At 40.8% G+C, this 25421-nt stretch overlaps 1 protein-coding gene across 1 annotated transcript in view; it reads right to left on the bottom strand.

The window, feature by feature from the left end:
* SIM2 (SIM bHLH transcription factor 2) overlaps window positions 1-24839 on the bottom strand; it is a 67129-nt gene extending 42290 nt beyond the window's left edge. The window contains exons 1-2 of the mRNA XM_043992887.1: window positions 24432-24839; window positions 4394-4476 (exon numbers count right to left, since the gene is read on the bottom strand). Coding sequence (XP_043848822.1) covers window positions 4394-4476; window positions 24432-24606 — 258 coding nt within the window. The 5' untranslated portion in view covers window positions 24607-24839. The remainder of the gene's footprint in view (window positions 1-4393; window positions 4477-24431) is intronic.
* Between the last annotated feature and the right edge of the window lie 582 nt (window positions 24840-25421).

Genomic DNA, 25421 nt, shown 5'->3' on the forward strand with positions numbered 1-25421 from the left:
CTGTTTACTGGTAAAGTTTTCATCAAAAATTATAGTATTTTGACCTAATTAGTGCCATTTATAATACACATAAGAATAAAAATGATAAAACACGGTGTGTGTATTTTAAAGTTAGCTAATAATGAGTTGTATGGAAGGGTGAAGTGGGAATAGCTCCAAGATAATCATTACCTAGCCCTGCCTAAATACATATTTACTTAACGTAATAAGTGCTATGAGTTTTGAATCTTTCCATGAAATTATCCCTTCCCCTTATGCAAATTTAAAATAAATCAAACAAGGGTACTAAGTACAAAAAAAACCCCAAACTTTTTAGGATCTACTTTTTAAAGTGATTATTGCCTGCCTGAATACCTGAAGTCAAAACTATCCCATTAAACACTGGCAATTGAATTCTTATTCCCATTCTTTGTGTCTTATGTTTAATAGGATGTAAGCAAAACTAATTTACTCTTAACCCAAATTTCCTGAGGTTTTGTATCTTGTGTTTCACTTTCAATAGTCAATACATATATATACACATACATGTATATTATGTATGTATATGTGTGTGTATTTTAAAGTATAGAACAGCATATTTGAAAATGCCAGTGTTTTAAAATTTTTTCCTGGTCTCAATTGGCAGAAAAAAAAAACTTAGTCACCATTCTTCACAAATTAATTGAATCTATTAGATCACTATTTCTTAATTTGGTAAAATTATAGGCTTTAGAGGAAGGCATAACATAGCATAGGATAGCATGATTGGCTATCCTTTGGTTTCTGGAGCCAGAGAAGAAGACGCTGAAGAAGAACTTGATTGGAAGCAAGGTATTCTGTAGGAAGGCTACAAGTCTCTAAGGCTAATGTCAAACAGAAAATTATCCCAACAGATTGGCTCTGTCAGACATCTGTAGTAGGGGAAAGCTGCAGTAAAACAAAACAAATAAACCCTGGGATTGAATCTTAGATTTGTTATCTCTGTGACCTTGGGTAAATTAACCTTTCAGAACAGTCTCTGAAAGTGGGGTGAATAAGACTTGTAGTACATAACTCACCAGGGTTTGGAGGGGGGTAAGCACTTAAGCAGTTAAAGGCCTAAAGAAATGTTAGTTGTCACATTATTAACCTGAATCTAGTTTCTTAATCTGTAAAATGATTAGGTTTAGATAATCACTAACTCTAAAATTTCAGGATCATAAAGAATCATGAATCCTTCACTGAATCCTCGTTGAGCCTGTTTTTTCTTTTGTAAAATTAGAGTGTGCATAGTACTTCAAGGCTGTTGTAAGAAATATATGAGATGATGTAAACGGTGGTTCTTGTGGTTTATTTCTGTAGTCATTGTTGTCGTTGTTATTGTAGCTTCATGTCTCTCTCATCCCTTCCTGCCCCCACCCCCTGCTCATTGTACACTTTAAAGTTGCAGTATCTAAATGTAGAACATCACTAATGGTTTATTCTAACAACGTAAATGTTTCTGCCTTGGAAGGCAGTGTGTGTCTGGGTTTAAGTGTACTGGGCTTAGTACAAGTACAAGTGTACTTGGTCTGACCCTCACAGAGGAAGTCCCTGCCCTCTCAAAGTGGCACCAGCCCCTTCATATGACATTGCTATAAGCCCTTCACTAAAATGACTGGTCAAAACAGTCTGGGAAACAATTTGGAACTCAACTATATACCCAGCAATATATACACTCAAATAGGCCAGTACTTCAAAGAGATCAAAGAGGAAAATGACCCATATATATATACAGATATAATATACATACATATTCATAGGAATATATCTCCTCCCCTTTTCAATTTCCTTTTGTGTGTAGATTATAAACTCCTTGAGAGCCAGGACTGGCTTTCTTTTTTGTATTTGCATACCTCGTATTTAACATAGTACCTGGCACATGATAAACAATAAATGTCTATTGACTGACATTTTTATACACACACACACATACTGTGACAGGTAAAACTAAATGTGTGTGGTCACCCTATTTGTCCCCTTGTGGGGAAAGCTAACTAGGACAACAGTTTAACTGTTTGGGTATTAAACATTTATTAAAATATATTAGAGGTTAACAAAGAGAGAACAAATGCCTCTTAAATAATGGGAAACCCCTAACTACCTCAACCACTCCTGGTTCAGCTGCCAACCCCAGGAGGTTCCAACCACCAACTCTCAAACCAACTGACAAAACCCACTGCCTTACACACTGCTTCAAGCTGATTGGTTGAGGGTGGTCACATGCTCACACAGCAGGGGGCCCCTGTAATAATAATATTCTCACTATATATATACATGTATACAAACATATATCTCAGATGTACTTATGAATACACAATGCATATATACCAAATATATGTGTATATATACACACCACCATAAAAAAGCACATGTGCATGTATGTGTACACACATATGTGCTTTTTTTGTAGAAGCAAAACACTAAGAAGATACCCATCAATGCTCACAAACCTCAGAATTATATAACTGATTATAAACTAGTTCCATTTTCACCATAATCATTAGAGCATTAATATTCTCCAATTGTTCAACAAATTATGTGACATGAATGCAATAGAATACTATTTCATAGTAAGATTGTAGTGGCAAAGTAGATAGAGAATTGACTTTGAAGCCGCGAAGATCTAATGTTGACATACTGGCCATATGATCCTGGGCAACCTTGAAGTATTTTAGGCTAAGACTATAAGTTAAGAAGATATAGCCCTGCATTGGTAGAGGGGCTTTCCTCATCTGGGAGTTCCCTTTGCTGATGAAATCACAAAAATTATTAAAGATATAATTTTTAAGTGTTTTTTTAAGTATTTATCATCTCTCTCTCACTGGCATCCATTTGAATAATTAGAAGTGAAAAATAAAACCATCATTCATAGTTCAACAAAATAAACTCCCACCTGTCTGAAAGGTATGTCTCATTCAGTATTTTTAAATCCATCACTTCTTTGTTAAACAGTCTTTCAAAGTTGTTTTTCTTCATAATCTTGTCAAGGTCTAAATTTATTCTCCTTTCTCTGCTCACTTCACTATACATCATTTCATAGAAGTCTTTCCAGTTTTCAGTGAAATTGCCCATTTTATTATAAATTCCATTATAATCATAGACCACAATTTGTTTAGACATTCATCTATAGGAAAGTACCCCCTTAGTTTGCTGTTTTAGGTTGCTATGAAAAGAGCAGCTATAAATATTTTTGTATTCTTCTCCTCTTTTATTTGATCTCTTTTGGGGTATAGACCTAGTAGTTATATAACTGGATCAAAAGGTATGCTCAGTTTAGTAAATTTTCAGACATATTGCTTTCTAGAATGATTGGACCAAATTTAGAGCTCCAACAACTGTACGAATTACCCCTCCAACATTTGCTGTCTTTTATCATCTTTGTTACTCTGATCAGTGTGAGGCAGAATATTAAAGTTGTTTTCATGTGATTTCTTTAATTATTAGTGATTTAGAACATTTTTATGTGGTTGTTGATTCTTTTAAAAATGTCTATTCATATCTGAAGAGACAGTTTCAAGACCAACCAGGCAAGACTTTTAATAATTGATGCAGAGTGAAATAAGTAGAACCTGGACAGCAAGTTTTACAGTAAAAACAACATTGTAAATAAAACCAAAACAACTAAGAGAGACTTAAGGATTCTTATCAATGCAATGACCAAGAAGAATTACAGATGTCTGGTAATAAACAAGCTACCCACCTTCCTGACAGAGAGGTGAAGAATTCATGGTGCAGAATGACACATAACATTTTCATTTCATGGACAATGTGGGGATTTGACTTTGCATATTTGATACAAAAAGTGCTGTTTTTCTTTCATTTTATTTTTTGAGGGGAAATTGGAAGGGTGGGGGCAGGGATAGTGATAGGATCAACAAAATTTAAAAAAGAAAGTAAGAAAGGAAGGACATAGGAGCATTTTAAAACTACAAAGAAAAGAACAGAAGGAAGGTCAGTGGGTCAGTAAGAGAGTATTGAAAATAAGTGTTGAATTTGTCATCTACTTAAGAGGAAATGGTAAGAAATATGGATTTCTGGCTGCCTTGCAATCTCCTTTTTCTGTTCTACTTTGTATATAGAAACGCTCCATTTATTTATCTATCTGTTTGTTTGTTTGTTTGTTTATGGGTTTTTGTTTGTGTGTTTGTTAAGTTCAGAGTAAAAATAACATAAAATGGCAGATCTTCTGCTTCCCCAGCAGATGGAAGCTGCTTGCACCCTGGGACTCTCTTTGAGAGAGTACTTAGTGTTGCTGGAAGATGTTGGATTTGAAATTCTCAGAGACAGGCAAACACGTTGGGTGGAGACAATTTATACATACTCATATTGAAAACTAACATTCACATCCTTCACCCAAACATCGCCTCCCATCCCAGGTGCAAGTGAGCTCTACCTGCAGCAAGTGGGATCCCAGTTCTTTAGCCACATTGTCCAGTGGTCCGACATGACTTGGCTGTCCCCAAGCATCTCCCAAACCTGAAAATCGGGGGGAAAAATAGTAAAGTTCAGATCGTGAAGAAGCCCAAGACTATACATGGATGTTTCCAAAATCCTTCCAGTCTTTATGTTGAAACACAGGAAATGAATCCCTGAACTACAAACAGATCCACCCCGGGTTTCTAAATCTGAAATGAAACTATCTGAATGGAGACAGCTGGCCTCCAGAGGCTGCTTCCCACACCAGTTGGGTGGTCGTCTTCCTAGGGTCCAGGCTCCCACCTCTAGGCCAGGCAAAAAAGAAAAGAGAAAGAATTTAAGTGTTTTCTATTGCATTTAATTTTGGATGGTGATAGTGAAATAGTGACTCCCTTTGCTACGTCCCTGTTCTTCCCCTTCTCCCTGGTTCTGACCACCATTATCAGAGCCAGAGAGAGCAGCCCACGAATCCTTCAGATGCAGACTTTCTCACAGATCTGAATTTGATGTTTTATTTGGGCGGGGGATGCGGGGGAAGGGGTATTTGACACTAAATATTTCCTAAAGGAGATCACTTCCATCTTCTCAACTCTCACTTTTCTTGCTTGGGACTTGAATTTTTTCAAAGAAAGAAAAATCCTAGGCAGCAAGAGCCCAGCACTCTTTCCGGAAAGCATTTTCCAGGAATTAAAAGTGAATTTTTCTTTCCCGGTTTAATTCCCTTCTGAACTCCCTAGTCATCAACAGGAACCCCGTCTTCTCGGACACAGTGCCAACTTTATACTACAGTTTTCCATTTCAGAGCTACTTTAAGGAAACGATTGCCCACTGCTGTTGACTTCCTTGCCAGAAACTCACTGTTGGGGACAAAGGATTTCGCGGCCACAGCTACCAACGTAACTCTCACACGCCTCCCTCTTACCACTACGAGGACCAGGACGAATGCCTGTGCTTTTGGTAACTCCTCCGCGGTATCGTCTGTCCTAACAGTTCATCCCTTGGTTAAAGACAACAGCCACTTTCTGTACTAGCCAAGTTTATGACAGTGAGGGATGCGGATGGATAGCAGAAGTGGACAGAGAATTTACAAGTAAAAAATAGTTTTCAAAGAATAGTATCAAACATGGGGAACATTGGAGAATGTTGAGCCAGAACCTAAAAACTTACACTGGGTTTGTGGGTGAGGGGAGGTGGAGATGGAGGGAAGGGAAGAAAAGGGAGGAAAGGGAGATAAAGATAAGAGGGGGAGGGAGGGAGAGAGGGAAAAAAAGGAGAGGAGGGAGGCAGAAGGGGGAGGAAGAGATGAGGAGGAAGAGAGGAATGACAGATGGAGTAGGGAAAAGGGAGGGAGAGAAAGGGGGAGGGGATAGAGAACTCATCAATCAGTTAATATTTTTGGCTAGAATCTAATAACATAGGAATACCCTAACCGCTCCAATTAATCTACTAGATGCAAAGCTCTGTTCTTCCCCCTTGGATCTCCAAAAGGCCCCCTTCACTTGCAAAAAGTTCACCAGAAACATGCTTTTTTGCCTTCTACTAATCCTTCACAGCCACCTTTTCTCTTTCCCCAACTGCCAAGTGCCAGCCGCCTTGTAGAGAATTTTGGGTTTTTCTTTCAACAGCCCTGAGAGAGAAGTCAAAGAGTTTCAAATGACAACTCTTGAAAACAGGATAAAGTTGCAAACCCCGAACACAGAGTGGGGTGCTAAGTGCAGGGATGGTGAAGCCCACTTTGGTATAAGGGATTTGACTGAGGACCCTCCATTCTTCTCAATTGAGCATATTCAAATCCCAGGTATTAAACAAGAATGAGGCAAAATAGCAAAATAGTTGTAGCAATCCAGTATCGGGCCAGTGTGAAGTTGCAGCAACAGACAATCCGGTGGCCAAGATGGTATCCTCTTGCATTTTGGTTATTCACTAAGGCAGGGAGAGCTCATTCCCCGAATCCTTGTCTCAGGTTGGAGTTTGCTCCCAAACCTACTTGACAGTGCAGTGTCAACCATCCATCCCCCTTCTTCCAGAAAAACAGTAATTTTAAGCAGAAGCTATGTTGAGAATTTGGACACATCAATTGGGCTCAAAGAACCAAAACTGAAAGGTCTCTCAGGGCTTGGTTGGAGAGAAGAATGAGCTTGTGTGTTCTAGATAAAGGACTCCTCAGCTACATTTTCCCTGGATCTCTACCCCAAACTATTACTGCTGATCCAAGGTGCTTCCTTCCCTTCCCTTGTTATTGTTCAGTAACCTTGTGGACCAAAACATGCCAATACTACCCATATCTTTTTTGTTTTTTGGGTTTTTTAAAACTTTTTTTGTGTGTGTGAGGGGCATTGAAGGTTAAGTGACTTGCCCAGGGTCACACATCTAATAAGTGTCAGGTGTCTGAGGCAGGATTTGAACTCAGGTCCTCCTGAATCCAGGGCTGGTACTTTATCCATTGCACCACCTAGCTGCCCCATGGGGTTTTCTTGACAAAGATACTGGAGTGGTTTGCCATTCCTTCTCCAGTGTATCTCCATTTTATAGATGAAGAACTGAGGTGAATAGGAGTGAAGTGACTTGCCCAGGTTCACACAGCCAGTAAGTGTCTGAGGTCATTTTTGAATTCAGATCTTTCTGACTCCAAGTCCAGTGCTCTATCCACTGTACCACCTAGCTGCTCCCACCCTACCCTACTGTGCCTGAGAGTGGATGTGTAGATTTCTCCCAATTAAAAAATTCTTTTAGGGGCAGTTAAGTGGCGCAGTGCATAGAGCACTGGCCCTGGAGTCAGGAGTACCTGGGTTCAAATCCAGCCTCAGACATTTAATACTTACTAGCTGTGTGACCCTGGGCAAGTCACTTAACCCCAATTGCCTCACTTAAAAAAAATTCTTTTATGGAGTCATTTTTATGGAGGGAAAACAACTGAGGATTCAGTAAGCAGGGACAGGCACCAGATCAGGTGGAATTTGGGCCTCCCTAAAAAATACTGGTGGCATCACCTCATTTTATAACTTCACCCTTAAGTTCCCAGCCTTCTTCTGAACTCAATTAATTGATCAATAAAATTTTATTAAGTGCCTACTATGTGCCAGGCACTGTGCTAAGTTCCTATTAAATTCTCTACACAATTACTGGTCTATTTTCTTTCCCTGGAGAGGAGAGTATGTCTTAGGCATCCTGCATTTAATAACTCAGAGGATTAGGGGAAAGTTTTGAAAAGGCCTCATTGCTGTGGGTAAGTAAGAGGCAAGCTTGACAGGAATTGAAACCAAAAAAAAAATCTGGATGCCATTCAGCAAATAGGAATATTGAGGCACTTACCCAGATTAAAAAAAAAAGACATATAATTTAGTTTGGCTTAGTTTGGGTTAAATTCAAACCAATGTGGGATTTTGCTTTTTAAGATTTTGTTTTTTAATGAGATGAAATGTTGGTTTGAATGATCTGAGCTATTTCCTCAGTTTGGATGAGGGGCTTTTGTAGGGGGATACCAGACTCCCATTTGTGAGTACTCTTTCAGGATGTAGCCAGGAAGAATCAGGGATAACTTCCCAACTGTCTGGCCCAAAGCATCTTGGAGCTGCCCTCTTGTTCTGTAAGCTGGTTTTCTTGTTGATCGGTTGGACCAAATAAAGGGACTGTTTTGAAACCTTTCCCAGACTTGATCTGAATGCAGCAGCTGATTCAGTAGTGAGAAAACCAGAAGAGGATTAAGGGAGGCCTCCTGCATTTTGGAATTTAGCAACTCTTCAACTAAGATGATACATCCTTCTACTCCTGTCTAGTGTTGCCATATTGAGGTTAATAGAAATTAATATATAATATCCCTGGAAATGATAATCCCTGAGATTTAGGAATTAGAGAGCTATCAACTCTTCTCCCCCTAATCCTAGTGGGCCAATTGGTTCAGTAGGATTTTTTTAAAAATCAAAGATCCCTAATAGTTTATCTTTACTCATTGCTTAAAGATCTTTTGATTATACCTCCTTTGCTGAATGAATAGCCCTAGGAAATTATATCTCCTCCCTAATTATTGCTAGTCATAATTAGAGCTATACTATACCAATCATTTAGTACTAGTGCTTCTTGACCTGTCTGATTAGAGTCTCCTGACATTTTATTCCTCCACCTGCAATTAGCAGGTCATTAATCATTGTAGCACCCCTGTGGGCTGGGGGCCAGCTGGCATGAACTTCATTTGACAGAAAAATGGAAAAAACTAGAGCTTAAATACTCCAGGACTTGCCTAGAGTCAACTAGCAACTCAGAGAGTATGGTATGAAAAATGAAGCCTGGTAAATTCGGGTCCCACTTCCCTCATCTCATTTCTTTCTCTTGTTTTCCTATCCTCTCCCAAACCTATCTCTAAAACTTTAAGATTTTCACTTTCTAGGAAAGATGAATTAAACAACTGGGTGTTACAATGCTTATAACAAATAGTTGCACTCTGGGTTGCTTATGTGGATTGGAATTCTCTTTTGAGTATATAGTATTGTAATACAAATGTCAAAAAACTGGAAAAGAGAGGAGGAATCACTTTATGTTTTGGGTCTTCTCTTATATTCTCTTGTATATGTTCTGTTGTTTTACCTTACTTATTATCTTTTTTAAAAATTTCCAATAACAGCCTTCCATATATGCTGAAGACCTTCCACAATGGTTCCCAGCTGACTTCATCAAACGAAGATTGAGGTACCCAATCATCCTTGAAATAAAAACCTCCACTCAATTCTTTACTTTGAAATGGTGTGCACTTCTTCCACAAATTATTGACTAAAGGCTACTTTCAGTAAAATCTGACATCATCAGAATTCCTATTGCATTTAACACCAGAGCCTGAGTTGTTTCTATACATTGCAAATGAAATGGAAAATGGAGACAACTATATGAACAATTCAGGCAAAAAGAATTTTTAAAAAAGCATGACCCACATCTCTGTTTCAAATTATTAGCGTACTTCAGATCAAAGTGGGCATATTTTCTTTGTTTTGTTAGGGCAATGAGGGTTAAGTGACTTGCCCAGGGTCACACAGCTAGTAAGTGTCAAGTATTTGAGCCTGGATTTGAACTCAGGTCCTCCTGAATCCAGGGCTGGTGTTTTATCCACAGCACCACCTAGCTGCCCCAAAGTGGGCATATTTTCTAACATAAATTATTTGTATTTCCCTGTGCTCTCTAATGTCTTTCCAAAGAGAACTGATAGGAATTTACATTTGTTTATGTCCTCTGGTGAATCCTTTCCTTCTCACATGGGTCTGTGTCCTATATTAAATTCCACTGGGCATTAACCCTTGTTTTGGGGACAGGAGAAAGTAAGACACTACCTACTATATCCAAGGTTCATTGATTTACGGCTGAAAGGGATTCTAGATGTCATCTAATTCAGCCCCTTCAATTTATAGTTGAGAAAACCTCAGCCCAAGTAGTGCCTTAAGTCATAACAATAGTAAATAGCAGACACATGAATTGAACTGGGATCTTCTGATTCTACATTGCTTGCTGTCTCCTACATACATAGATAGACATACAGCACATATATATATATATACACACATGTATATGTGTATGTTGTATATCTATAGCTAAACATACAGAGACACATGTTGTATATCTATAGATATATGTTGCACACATAAATAGATGTTTGTATAGATATATTGCATACACACAAATAGACATATACACATGTTATGTATATTGATATGTTGCATATATACATACCAATATATGGTGCATGAATAGGTATATGTTACATGCTGACATGTACATTTATATTGCATATAGATATTTTGCATGCACACACATATATGTTGCGAACATCTGTTTCACATGTAGGCATGTACACATATATGCTGCACATGGGTACGCACTGCAGACATATGTAGGTAGACATGCATTTTGCATATATAGAGATCTGTCGCACATTTACCAACATACATACATGTTGCCCATACATAGATATGTCGCATATATTCACACATAGACATACACATGTGTGTCATATATAAGGACACATGTTACATACACAAGACATTGCATGTATAGATAGATAGAGAGTGCATATATATACAGGCATTTATACATATATGTTGTGTTCTGTGTATATATACACATAAGTATGTATGTAGATAGATGATAGATAGATAGATAGATAGATAGATAGATAGATAGATAGATAGATAGATAGATAGATAGATAGATAGATAAATTTTTAAATGACTGCACACCTTTCACCAAGCATTCATTTCAAGCTTACCTCATAGCCACTGGACAAATTACAAATCTACTGGTGGGTTTGCCCATCCCTAGCTTCCAGTATCCTACAAGATGCTGGAGGACATCTCCATCATCTTTTTTGGGGGGTGGCAATGAGGGTTAAGTGACTTGCCCAGGGTCACACAGCTAGTAAGTGTCAAGTGTCTGAGGCTGGATTTGAACTCAGGTCCTCCTGAATCCAGGGCCCATGCTTTATCCACTGCACCACCTAGCTGCCCCATCTTTTTTTTCTTTTTCTTCACTGCCACTATCCTTCTTCCCTATAGTAATTAATCACCCAACATAGACCCCAAACAGTCAACACACACAAAGATTCCACCACTTCCTACAATCATTTCTTTCTTACCCCTTTTCTGAACCTTTCCCCGTTGCTTTCCAGTGGCAAGGTGGGGGTTAGAGGGAACCTCATTCCTCCTCTTCTCCATCCTTTCCTTCACGCACACTCTATAGAGGAATAAACCATGTCCTTTACAACCTCGTCTGTCCTGAGCATTAAATAGACAACGAAAACTCCTTTCCTCTTTTCTTCTCTCATTTTTACATTCAAGGGCTCACCATTTTCTTTTAGGGGATGGGAATGCACAAATCTATATGTGTTTATGTGTGAGAGAAAAATGAGGGGGGAAGGGGTAAGAGGAAAAGGGGGAGAGAGAGAGACAGACAGACAGACAGATGGAGAGAATGATGTAATCCTGGTGTGAAAGAAATGATTTGACATCAATCTCTGCTTCATTGCGAGTAAGTTAGGTGATATTGACCTTCCATAGTAGGTCCTGAGGCAGAGTAGCAGAGCCGGGGAAAACCTATACATAGATCATTACCTTTGAATTGCTTTCTTGAGGTTAAGGGAGTTTATAGATTTACCCTTCTTCCTGAATTATTGCTATCCTTCCCTCTTTACTTTATATCTCTCCTGGGTAAAAGAAGGAAGAGGACATCTTTTTGCTTTTCTCCAGTTTCTCAAATGTGCTCTCTCTCTCTCTCTCTCTCTCTCTCTCTCTCTCTCTCTCTCTCTCTCTCTCTCTCTGTCTCCTCTGAATGAGATTCCATGACCTCAGTAATTCCAGGGTTTAAAATCTGGTGATTCCTATCATTACTCCTTTCCATTGTCATTTTAATGGAGACTTTTCTCAGTCTTGTTTGCTCTCTATAAAATGCCTTCTTCCTTTCAAAATCCCACAGACGACTCCCTCACCTGAAGTGATATAAAATTTGTCTCACTGCTAAAAGTGTGAAAGGAGGCAAAAGTAGGGCTTCTTCCCAGTGTCTTAATGATGAGGCCTTGATTAAAGAAATGCAAATTTTAAAAACTTTGAGATACCATCTCACACCTATTAGATTGGTTAAAATGATATAAGGGGGAAATGACAAGTATTGTAGGGGATGTGCAAAAATCAGTACACTAATATACTGTTGGTGGAACTGGGAACTGATCCAACCATTTTGGATAGCAATCTGGAATTATGCCCAAAGGGTTATAAAAGCCTTTGTCCTAGCAATTCTGCTATTAGATCTGTTTCCCAAAGTGAAGAGGGAAAAAGGAAAGGAACCTATATGTTCTAAAATATTTATAGCAGCTCTCTTTGTGGTGGTAAAGATATGGCAATGCCCCATCAATTGGGGAATGGCTAAACAAGTTGTGGTTATGATTGTGGTGGAATATTACTGTTCTATAAGAAATGATGAGGGGCAGCTAGGTGGCGCAGTGGATAGAGCACCGGCCCTGGAGTCAGGAGTACCTGAGTTCAAATCCAGCCTCAGACATTTAACACTTACTAGCTGTGTGACCCTGGGCAAGTCACTTAACCCCAATTGCCTCACTAAAAAAAAAAAAAAGAAAGAAAGAAATGATGAGTTTGATGATCTTAGAAAAACATGGAAAGATTTGCATGAAATAATGAAGAGTGAAATGAGCAAAACCAAGAGCATTACATATAGTAACAGCAATATTGTTTGAAGAATAACTGACCAACTGTTATTCTGAGTATTATAAATACTGAAAACAACTAAAAAAGACATATGAAGGGAGATGCTATCCACCTCCAGAGAAAGAACTGATATACGGAAGTATGTATGGTATGGTTTCACATGCATGTGTCAAATGTTGGCCTTCTCTAGTTTGGGGTTGGGAGGGAGGGAAGGAGACAGCTTGGAACTCAAAATGTAACCAAGAAAATTAAATTTTAAACAATTTTAAAAAATTCAAATTAGAATTAACAAAGAAATTTTGCAAATTTTGCATCAAGGGATGTGTAATGACTATGACTTAATCAGACAGATACTAATAAAGGTAATTGAAATGGAGGACAAAGGAAGTTGTTTACTCAAATTTAAATGGCCATCAGCAAGTCATCTTGCCTGGGTTTATATAAAGGGAATTTCTGAGATACAGTTTCCACACCTGTTCTGTTCTGGTTTGTCCTTTGTTTTCAAAGAGGACCATGACATCAGGGTAACTTGAACAGAATTGGATTTTAAGTGAGGGAGGGTTGTGCAAGGTAACCAACCTCATTCTGTCCTCCAGAGCCGTCTAGGTCCAGTGGCAAGATATTCGCCAGGACTACTATAGATGGTCCCGAATGTTTAAGGAAATTGGGGTTAAGTGACTTGTCCAGGGTCACACAGCTAGTGTCTGAGGTGAGATTTGAACTCAGGTCCTTCCAACTTCAGGGCCAGTGCTCTATTCTCTATACCACCTGGCTTACCCTCCACACCTGTTAAATGGGTATAATAATACTTACATTATCAACCTCAAAGTATTATGAGAAAAAACCTTAAAATGCTACTGAAGGGTGACTTTCTGTGGTTTCTTTTCATATTTCCTTACCTCATGTCCAGTCAATTGCCAAATCTTATAGATTATACTTAAACAGTATACCTTGGCCATCCTCTTCTCTCCCTCCACTTACACAGTCACCACCATAGCTCAGAATTTCAATACTTCTGCCTAGACTATTGCCATAGCCTCTTTTCAACCAATTGAGAGGCCAAAAGCAGAGGGGCTTATAGACTAATGCAGAAGTCAACAAATGCATATCTACGTATGCAGAGAATAAATATTTAAAAAACACAAGGTGGTTAAATACAGAGTAGTTTGGGAGGGAAGTTGGTAGCAGTTGGGGTGGGGGTCAGGAAAGGCTTAATGTAGAAGATGTGTTTGAATAGCATTTTAAAAGAAGAGAGGGGGGCAGCTAGCTGGCACAGTGGATAAAGCACCGGCCCTGCATTCAGGAGGACCTGAGTTCAAATCCAGCCTCAGACACTTGACACTTGCTAGCTGTGTGACCCTGGGAAAGTCACTTAACCCTCATCTCCCCAAAGAGAGAGAGAGAGAAGGGAATACATTCTAGGCATAATGGAGCAACAGCACAAAAGCACCGAGTTGGTCAATGGAGTGCTGTGTGTGAGGACCAGAGAGAAAGCTGGATTGCAGAGTTCTGGAGAGGGAGAAATGAAGCTAGAAAGATAGATTGACCCCAGGTTGTGCTTCCCTGCTTCCAGTGTCTCCCTTTCCCTCCATACAGCTGCCAAGATAATCTTTCTGAACCGGAGGTCTGACTATATTACTCCCCTTTTGAAAATCTCCATGTGACTCTTTAGATTAAACAAAATGCACATGATTCAGCTTGGCATTGAAAGCCTTTCACAGTCTGATTTCAGGCTACCTTTCCCCACTGATTTCACACTTTTCCTTTTAGGAGCTCTCCTTTTTCAGATAAACTGATCCACTTGCTGGTACCTAAACTTTATTATATTCCATGTTATTCGATATCTCTATGCCTCTGCATACCCATACCTGGAATGAATGACTTCCTCACCTGTGCCTCTCCAAATGGTTTCATTTAGGGTTCAGCTGAGGTGTCAGCTCCTTAGGGAAGCCTTTCCTCATCCCACTATCGCTCTTTATCTCTCAGTCCTCAAACTATTTTGCATTTCATTACTTACTTGCTTACATGGCTTTGGGTTTTTGACTTTGTCTTGCAATGTTTAGTGAAGGGCATTATACATTTTCCTTGTGTTGCTATTTTTGTCTCAGCCTATAATTTCATTGGTAGCATGTTGCTGGTGAGAAATCTCCCTCTGATAGATTGGTCATTGGTTTATAATGTATAGTTTTAGAGAACTGTCCAGAGGCACATAAAGGTCTAGCTACTTGTCCAGTATCTTACAACCAGTGTGTGTCAAAGGTTTACTTTGAATCCAGATCATCCTGACTTCAAGGCTTGTTCTCTCTCCATTATACCACCCTGCCTCACTAGCCTTTTTAACAGCTTTTTGTTGAATTACATTGAATCGTACAATTTGATCATATTTTCAATAAACTCCTCTTATCCAAATCCAGATCTCCAGGCTGCTTCCTGCAGCTCTGACACTCCCCCCCCCCCCCCAAGAGCCATGTCTTTTCACAGCCTTCATTTGGGATAAAGGGAGGGGAAATATCTAACAGTGTATGTAGTCCTGGTTATATCATTGGAGATATTTTCCCTGTCTTTCTTCCACACTAGAAGAAAAGATGAAAATGGAGTATTCAACCATTCCGGAGCAGGGTTACAGGCTGCAGTGGAGGAGTAGAGTCTAGGACACAATTCAGTAACCAAGCAGTCCCTTAAGATAGAGCTGGGATGCTTCAGACTTCCTTCACCCCCACTCCCTCAGCTCCACGTCAAGGCACCCCTGAATTGTTGAATTTGCAGAAATCTTAGAAAGTCCCTTTCCCATCTGTGATTATTAAACCAAATACACTGTGAAATTTGCAGAATGTTCATGGGGGTTATAGGGAGAGAAATCACACCAAAATCACATGTTGGGCTTAGTGGTAGCCCACCCAACAGAGAATTCTCTTCTTCCCCCTCTGGCAGTCTTGGTTTTGTCCCTTGCCTTCATTTCTTTCTTGAGATCTCAGATTTAACAAGTTTTTTTTTTAAAGCTCAGATATTTTCTTTTTATGTACATTGCCAGTTAACGGGCAAATGAGCCCTAAGCTACCAAATAAAAATACCATCTGTTTCTTCTTTTTGTTTTTGTCTAAAGCCTGATATATAGCATCAGCTTTTTCTCTTGTGGTACTAAGGAGGACACTGTCACTAAGTTTTTGATCTCCAAACTTAGCCAGTTACTTTGGTCTACCCAATTTGATGAGTTCCTCTATGGAAAATCTTTTGAAACATTTTAATTGTTTGGGAGTCCTTCCTGCCCAGAGACTAACCTGAGAGGTATGCAGACATCAGGGTAAAGAAGTCTCACTGCACTTTACAACTAGGTGACTGCTATTGGACAACAACTGATATCACTTTGAATATATTATCTCCTTTGGGCCTCAAAGCAATCATGCAAAGTGAATCCAGTATTACTAACAGTTGAGGAAACTGAAGTTCAGAAAAGTTAACTAAACCCATGAGTGCTAGACTAGTCTCAGAAGTAGGATATGTAGGTCTTACTGATTGCGGCTTCAAAAAGCTATCCACTACACGATAATTAATACCTGCATTATATCAACCCAGTTAGGATACAAAGAAAGATTTTTGACTAGAACATCATACCTATTTTGCCAACCCCAATACATTTCAAAGCCGTCTGATGAAAAAGGTGTAAAGTTAAATGAGATTCAGGAACAGGATAGGGAAGGGAATGTGGAGGAATCTTAACTCTGGATTTGGTGCTGAAAACAGTGGAAAAAAGTAAAGAAAAAAGAAGTCATCCTAACTGAGAAGCTACACATTGCTTTGAGCTTTTGTGGGAAACATAAAAGGTATCAGGGTTTGTTTGTTTTTTTCTTCTTCTTCTTCTGAAAGTTCAGGGTGCATGGCTGGAGCTGTATGCTCCATTGTGCACTTCTTTCTGAAATACTCCTTCCTTCCTTCCTTCCTTCCTTCCTTCCTTCCTTCCTTCCTTCCTTCCTTCCTTCCTTCCTTCCTTCCTTCCTTCCTTCCTTCCTTCCTTCCTTCCTTCCTTCCTTCCTTCCTTCCTTCCTTCCTTCCTTCCTTCCTTCCTTCCTCCCTCCCTCCCTCCCTCCCTTCCCCTCTCTCATATCTAAACTCAGAGCCCTAGCCTTTCTCAAGAGGAGTGAAATGGAGAGGAAGGGAAATTCATAGAAGCCTTGGGATACTTAGGGTTGGATTTCTTTCTTCATATACAGTCCCATTCCTGTGCCCCGTGTCTCCAATAAATGTCCCTGTGTAATGGCATACTTATAAAGTCCTGGTTAATGCCCTAATTACCCTCCTCCACCCTGCCCCCAACACATGGACTTTCCCCCCTCTCACTGAACTTTCACTTCTTTGTGATGTTGCCGCAATCCTAATTGTCTTTATTACGTGAAAAAAAAACAAACAAAAAAACCTTGTCCTCCACCCCCCCCAAAATCGTTCATTATCCAGCCCCCCCCCCAAAAAAAACCGTCCCCACCACAAAACAAAAGAAAAACTCAGACTACGGGCCCAGGGAACCAGGCGACCTTGCAGGTTGGCAGGTGAAGGATACGAGGTTTGCAGTAAGATCGCCTGGGAAAGAGGAGCTACTTTTATGGACTACAACTTTCCGAGAGGATTTCTCTGGATCCGCAGAAAACTACAGAATCAAACGGCATCTCCTTCACTTCGTGGCTTCAGGAAATGCACCCAGACCGAAGAATACTGCAGTCCAGTTAGTACTCTGTTTAAAGTAACTTCCTCCCTCTGGATTTAATTCCAAATTCTCGGCTTTAAACAAAAATTAAAAACAAACAAAAGGCCTGGCGAACGGGGATGGTCTTCCTAAAGTGGACCGACCTGAATTCTGAAGGATTTCCCCTTTCTGTTTCCTTAAATTTCGGACCTTGAACATTTAAAGAAGGGGGGGGAATCAACATCAACCTCAAAAACCCGTTGTGTGTGGGGGGGTGGGGGGTGCGCCTCGGCGTTGTGGCATTAACTCTCTACACTGTGGTTGGATCGTAACCTCCATATGCTGGTGTTATTATTTTCTCTCCTCACCCGAATCCTTCTTCCTTCTTAGTTTCAGCGCTGATCCAGGCCGGGCCGGGGTTGGGCTGGGGAGGGAGAGGGGAATGGGAACGTAGGGAATAAGAAACTTTCTGTCTTTGGGCTCTCTAATAATAAATGTCCCGGCAAAGAGATTGAACACAACAAGCAGTGGTGTCCCGGAGGGAGTGAACATTAGATTGACCCTGGAAGGGTGGGGTTCCCGAGAGGGAATGGGAGAGGAGGAAAGAGGGGCAAGACTTAAGGACAGAATCATAAAGGTATCACTGCGCTGTAGTCTTTTCCATTAGAACTGCTTTATGCGTAGAGTAATAGAAAGCTCTTAAGGCAGTCCCTGGATGTATATCATTAAAAGAGGAATTAAAATGAATGTATTAATAATTCAACCAGAAATTAACCAAACCCAAGAGCTTATTCCAAAAAAAAAATCAAGTAATGAAAAGTAAGGTGGTCTGTGTATGTTTGCTTAAATCTCCTTTAATTTTGACTCATCCTCGCCTGGGTAGAGACACTAAACATCGCTGCATTGTCACTACCCTTTTCTCTTTCCCCTAGATTCTTCTGTATGTACTAACTGATAGAGGCAAGGAGGAAAGCAGAGAATACTCCAGCTTAAAAACGCGAAAGGTAGCGCTGTAGCTTGGACAGCTCTAGGCCTTTGGAGTCAGGGGAGCTGTGTTTTAGTTCTGTCTCTGCCAACTAGCTTTGTAACCTTCCCAGGACAGCTTCTTCACACGACATCTAGCTAAAGACCAGGCTTCTCTACAGCCTAAGTCAACTACAGGACCACAAAGTAAGCCCTAGAGGTTTTAACCTTTGCAGACCGCCTGCCTTTCCCCACTCCTCCTCACTGACAATTGCCTCACCTGGCTCACTGTTTTAGGCTGGTGCTAAGCTTAATTTCTCTCCCTACTCCCTCACCATCTTCTTTTCAGTCAACACCCTTCTCCACCAAGTCTTGAAACTGCTGCACACTTCTTCCCTTTCCCCTTTTCAACCCCACCAAATCCTGGAAGCATGATCAAATCAATCTGCAGGTTCTTGGAAGGATTATGAATGTCTACTCGGCTATGTCCCCACTCGCCATCCCTATAACTTTCAGGACCAAAGTACTGTTTCTTGGCTACAACTACCCTATATATGACATCTCCACCTTTCTGAGAGAAGGAACTATCTTCACTTTTGTACTCCTTATAGTCCAGTTTTATACATAAGCACTGTGCTAGACACATAGTAAGAACTTAATACAAATGTTTAAGTCCTTCATTCTTTGCCTCAGTTTCTCCCTAGATAGGTTATCTTTAAAGCCCATTTCTATTTTGATAAATGTATTATTTTGTAATTCTAAAAGTATTGACAGTCCCATAATCCTTGTGCTCAACTGAGCCTTGGTTGAAACAATCTGCGAGAACTCTTCTTCAACTTCACCTTCGATTAGAGCACATTCTTCAGGCAGCTCCCCACCCCCACCCCCACCCCCAGCCCCAATCTATAGCTAGAAGATTGAGAGACATGGTTTATGAGGAAGAACTCTTTTCTAAATCTACCTAAGGAAACTGGTATCTGAAGATAGGACCTGGTACTAAAATGTCCTTTAATCTACCTAGTCCCCTCCCTCCCCAAACAAAATCCTAATCGTTATTAGTTAATACCAGTGCATGCCTCTGAAGGGGACAACAACCCTGTTTCTCTTACCGTGATCTTACATCTCAGCTGTAAAAATAAAAACTATATGGAGCTTCTCTCTCCACATTAAGCAGCTTACAAATAATTTTTCATAATTGAGGTCTTCCTAAACACAGTCCTTTCCCATCATCTACACTACTCCTTACTGCTCAGGTACCAAAGAAGGATAAAAAAGAAAATGGGGGGGGGGGGCTTGGGGGAAGAGGAAAATAGAGGGGAAGCTGTTGGCTTTCCGTGGAAAGAGCACCCCAACTGCATTATATTCTGCTTTTGATGGGTACTCCTCCCTGCCACCCAAGCACGGAAGAAAAGTTGTTCTAATTAAAATATTAATAATAACAAACTCAATTAAGTTGGCTATAGCTCTACTTTGTGCAAGGTATATGAATAACCACAGTCTATGAGAACGAACTATATACATTTTTTTAATGTCTCTGTGTGAAAGTATTTCTAAGCTTCTCTGATTGTGTCTGGTCTGTCTCGCTTTATGCTTGCCTTTCCGTCCTAGACTTTGCTTCTCTGTCTGATTCTGGAGAAATGTAAGGAACGGGAATGGAAGCCCTTCTCAAACCTGGGAAAGAACAGCCAATTAGTATTTCTCAATGTCTAAATCCAGCACTCAACACCTTATTAGAACATACATTCATGAAATAATAACCCACCTGACTGAAGCTTGAACGCAGCAATGAATTTCGGAGATCACTACTCCCTTAGTCCAAGGATGTACATACAGATAATTTTGGTCTCTGAGGATTCGGCCTTATGCACCTCTTTCCAGGGAGTGAGAGAGGGGTCATCCAGTCTCGTACCAGGGAAAAGCAGCCCCCAGTTTCACAAGCCTACTAGTCTACGCTAGTTTATGCAACTAGAGGAGTCAATGCAATACGTTTCTTTCTTCAGCGGTTAAGAATTTCTTCCTTCCCCTTAACTTGTTCTCCTGCTTATATACTTTTATCGAAGCGAACTTCTGGTGACTGGTCTGTGCCCCTATCTACAGAGATGCGTGTTACACTCGCGTGTGCTTTTGTGCCATGACTAGCTATTTAGAGATCTCGTCACAACCGATACTTAGCTGGTTGCTTTGTAAGCTCTTTTTATACAAAAAGCTCGGTCTTTTCTCTTCCCTAAATCCAATATTTTGTTGCCCCGCGTTTATTGGGCTCAAGACAGTGGAGAGGAAAGGAAAACAAGAATCCAGAACTGGTTCTCAGGATGTGGGGTAAATTCACAGGCTGAGAAAGTGGAAACGGGCACAGGAACCTCCACTTTGTATTCATCGCCTACTGAGGATAAAGAAGGAGTCCTTCATCATTGAGAAATTCCAGAAAATCCTGAATTTATCAGTGCACTTTAACTACCCACTCACTCAGTCAGCCAGCCAATCAGTAAATAAGTATTTATTAAGCACAGTGCGGAGGATTCTACTTTCTAGGGATGCAAAGAAAGGCAAAAAAGTCTCTGGTCTCCAGTTCTCCAACTAAGAGGTAGGGGTGGGGAAGGAGGAAAAACAGAGAAAATACGCAGAAATCTTATGTACAACAAACTATATGCATATAAAATAGGAAGTAATCAAGAGAACTTGGGAAAGGCTTCCTGTAGAAGGTGGCAATTACTATTCAACTTAGCCGCTGGAATTCGAGGTTACATGACTTTTTCCCCACAAAGAAAGAGACCACAATTCAAATAAGAAGTTGGAGAGGTGATGGTAATAATAATAACGATATCAACACCGATAATTATTATTAACCCCTTTCCAGATTCCTATGGGACTTTCGTGGAAACTTCCCTAAATAACAAATCACATAAAAACATCTTTCCCTAAAAATTTGCGTTCTAATCTTAGAACTATTCCAATTTGCCTACAACCTTATGGTTTATGTTATTATTTTTAAAGTTACATGCTTCTGCTTTATTTCACATTGCTTAGAAGAAAAGGAGAAAAAGAAGCAAAGATTCTTAAGAAGGAAAAGAAATCCCAAACCTGCCTGCTTGTCTATCGTGTTCAGAAAAGTTGTTTATAAACACGTTTTGCAAATAGCAACTAATCTTCGGGAGAGGAAGAAGTCACGGTAATCTGTCATCTTTCTATTTTATTTTAGCTGATCTGATCTTAGTTTAATTTTCACTATGTCCTCCAAGTCCCAGATTAATACTTCGGATTTGTCCCGCTAGTTTTCGAAAAGCATTTCCCCAAAGAATCCAGGCACAGAACAAAGACCTGGATGTCGCACTTATTTAATGAAACTCTTAAGAGAACATTGGCCTGATTTTAATTTCATTTTGCTCAACAATTTCAAGAACACCTCAAGTAACAAATTACTCCCCTGGAATTTTCCAACTTGAAATCTTTCTAGGGGTAAAAAGGCTAGTATTGTGTGATTGCTATAGTGGGATGGTGTCTGTGTACAGTCCGGGTGGAGAGGCCAGCAAGAAAATTGATTATAAGCAGTATAACTGAATTTGTAATTTCAAGGAACGTTAGCCAGGATGATACCGAGACAGACGCAGAGTAAACCCAAAGAGTCACACACAGGCACAGAGATAGCGAGATGAAATTCGTTCAAACAGTCTCACTGTTTGCCTATCAGGGTAGCACAATTTCTACCTCTACCCGGATCAGAACCTAAGTAGACTCAGCTGGGCTCTCTAAAGCTCCCCTCTTGTGATGTGTATGCAGAGCGGAAAAAGGAGAGAGACAGCAGGTGTCAGAAGACAGCGGTAGCTTCTGCCCCTGCCTGTTCCTCTCTCTCGACATCTTCCCTTCGCAGCCCAACACACACACACACACACACACACACACCCTCTGACGACACTTTCTGACATCGCAGGCCAGCCTGGGCACGTTCACCTCTTAGGAGAATTTAGGGTTTATTTCTTTTTCTCCTTCTCTTTTCCCCTCCCTACTCTGGGTTGGAGGTCCCGGAAGTCCCAGTCTCTCCCTCCTGTGCCCTTGCAGATTAAGTGTAATACTTCTCTTCCATCCACTCATCCTTGTAATCCAGGGTGCCTCCCACACCCTGCCAAGCACATTGAATTTAAAGCCACCAACTTCTCATCGAAATCGCTTTCACCCAGGAAATCTCCCCCATTCCCCTGGGGGAAGCTAATAAAAACAATTTCAATAGGGGACCAAACTCAAAGGGAAAATAAAGGAAGGGAGGAGGGACGAAAGGGGGGGGGGGAAGAAGCCAGATCTTAATTAGGTTCCATGCCAAAGATCAAGTTATGTAATATGTAACTAATTATAGCCACCTGCTTCCAAGGAAAATCCACTTGGGTCTCTGGACTGGGGAGAGACCTTAAGGATGGACGTCTCTCGTGGTTGCACCTGCTCTTTCTACCCACAGGGCCCCACCCTCTCAGGCTGAGTCAGGGTGGGCTGACATTGGGGTCTCTAGTGCTCTGCGCTCAGACGCCCTATCTCTTGACACCTTTTAAAAATTTTTTCCTTTCCGTGCTCCCCACAGACTCTAATCTCTCATCACAAGAGTTCAGAGAGACCTGTGTCGGACACAAAAAATGCAGAGTCAGACAGGGAGATTATTTATGGCAGATAAATAATTTTAGAAAGAAAGCTGTCAGCTATATTTCAGCCCAAAACGTTTAGAACGAGGTCTAATCTTGGTACCCTGCAAGGGTCATGCCCCTGTCCTTGGCGGGAGGCTCAGGAGCTTGCGTTTGCTGGGTATTCAAGGAAATGTCGCCTATTTAATTTGTTTGTTAGTTTACATCTATGCAGCAGGCAACGGCTGAAAGAAGGCATATAAATTGAGGGTAATTGAAGGGAAATGTGACCCGGCTGGATGTATGTTGTCGTACCAGAAAAATCTGTTTTAGACAGTATCATAGCCATCATTTTCCACATTCAATCTAGGGCTTGAAATGGAGATTTCCTTTCTAATTTATATTAGGAATACGGAAGGAAACTATTAACAGCTATTAAAATTATCCTATCCTGTCCTTTTCTCTTTTCCATTTTCAGTCTTTTCTGTTTTTGCAGTTGCTTCTCTAAGTCCTTCCAAGTTCCAGCTAAAATCTCACCAATAGGAAATCTTTCCAGAATCTCCTTAATTCTAGTGTCTTCTGTCTTTTGATTACTTCCAATTTATCTTGTATATAGCTTGGTTGTATATAGCTGTTGATATGCTGTCTCAACTATTAGATTGAGCTGCTTGAGATCAGGGACTTTTTTTTTTTAAACTTTGTGTTCACAGTATTTAGCACAGTGTCTGACACATAGTAGGCTCTTAATAAATATTTATTGACTGATTCCCATTCGGTCTGCCAGTGGCTGCCATGTTATATCTGTTTCGAATTATGGGGGTTGGGGGGGGAGAAGAAAAGGTATGAGTGACAAGGTATCTGGGGACATCCTAAAATTACTCATCACATCCTTTCATGCATTTGCTAAGTCTTCTGCTACTATTTTCTTGTGAGGTCTCATCCTCTGCTGCCGGGGCTTAGGCCCAGAACTACACACGCCTGTCCTTAGTTGTGAGGTAGACATCTATATGTTAGGTTTGTGTGTGTGTGTATTTAAAACCAGTTATAAGTCCTCTTTCTCCCTCTCCCTGCCGAGAGACCACTTAATAAAGACAAGAAGGAAAACGAAGAAGGAAAATTACTTTGCTAACCTATGAAGTTAGATTTAAATTTTAGGTAAACCTAGTTGGTTGGGTTTCCCACGTCTGCTTCAGCATCCTGCACATCCCTCACCACTTTACTCCTTCTTCCAACCCAGATCCCGTTGCTTCTCTTTGTCCAGTCGCAACTTTTTTCGACAGGCTTTATGGAGAAAAAGCTGCGCGAGTGCTTGCATCTCCCTAACCTCCGTGCAGCAAGCTCCTTGCCGTGATCCTGCCGTTTTGAGCTACAACACAGATCAGAGAAGGGTTCCTGTGGCTGTTTCTCACCCTTTCCATACCCCACCCCCAGTCACTAACTGGTCCCTAGAGCTGCAACAATTCCCTGTCTGAGCAGAACTCCCCCCCCCCCCCCACGCTCAGTTCTCTGTTCTCTCCACCTCCTTGTAAAGCTGGTCATCCTCTCCTCTCCACAGCTGGACGACAAAGAACACCTCACCTTCTGGAAAGACTGCTCGCATTTTTAGGTAGCTGGTGGTGAGCCGAATGATGGATGCCTTGTCTAGCTGAGAGGTGATGGCCGAAGGAAGGGGTAGCAACTTGGCCAGTTCATAAAATTCTCCATTTTCTTTTTCCCTCCTTGTCTTGGCTGCATTCTTGGACTTCTCCTTCATCGTGCCACTGCTTTGGGCATATTATATTAGCCGCGGCCCACTCTCCACGTCTGAGTGCTCAGCAGCCGCAGCGCGTAAGGGTTTAGATTTCTAGCAATGGACTGGTTCGCCAGGAATAAGTCGATCCTTTTGGCCGCGGGTGAGTGAGGTGAAAGAAGACTTAGACCAGTTCTTCTGAATAGACCAATTCAGGCATGTGAGAGACACAAAAGCAAGGGACAGCAGCACTGGAGGGAAAGGAAACCGAAGAGGTGTTGTCAGGTTAGATATTCAGTCTGTTAGGTGAAAGACCCCTGGATCAAGAAGAGAGAGAGAAAGACTTGTAAAAAGGCCCGGAGCAGCAGACTGGAGACAGAGCTGTGGCGTTGGCAACGGTATCTGAGGCTTCAGGAGGTCTTCTTGCCCAGAGAGTTGATTTCTTGAGGCTTGGATAATTTACTCTTATCGAGCAAAACCTGAGATAGTAAATTCTCGCTCTGGCTTCTCCCTGTAGCAGCCCAACAAGAAACCATGCTCTGGAGTTGTTAGTGTCAATCAGCAACCAAATGAGTCTCTCTCTCTCTCTCTCTCTCTCTCTCTCTCTCTCTCTCTCTCTCTCTCTCTCTCTCTCTCTCTCTCTCTCTCTCGTACTCTTTTTTCTCTCCTCTCCTTTCCTCTGTCTCCCCCTCTCCTATCTTTCTCTCTTCTTCCTTTCCTCTTTTCGTTTTTTTTTTAAATAGGGGGTGGAAATATGGAGAAGAGGGTAATTAGATTTCTTTAGTCCTTAACTAAAGGGGGGAAATTGTCTTAAAATCCTAGGCCGGTGAGCAAAAGGC

Source organism: Dromiciops gliroides, chromosome 3 (genome assembly GCF_019393635.1).
Source record: "Dromiciops gliroides isolate mDroGli1 chromosome 3, mDroGli1.pri, whole genome shotgun sequence".
Lineage (NCBI taxonomy): Eukaryota > Metazoa > Chordata > Mammalia > Microbiotheria > Microbiotheriidae > Dromiciops > Dromiciops gliroides.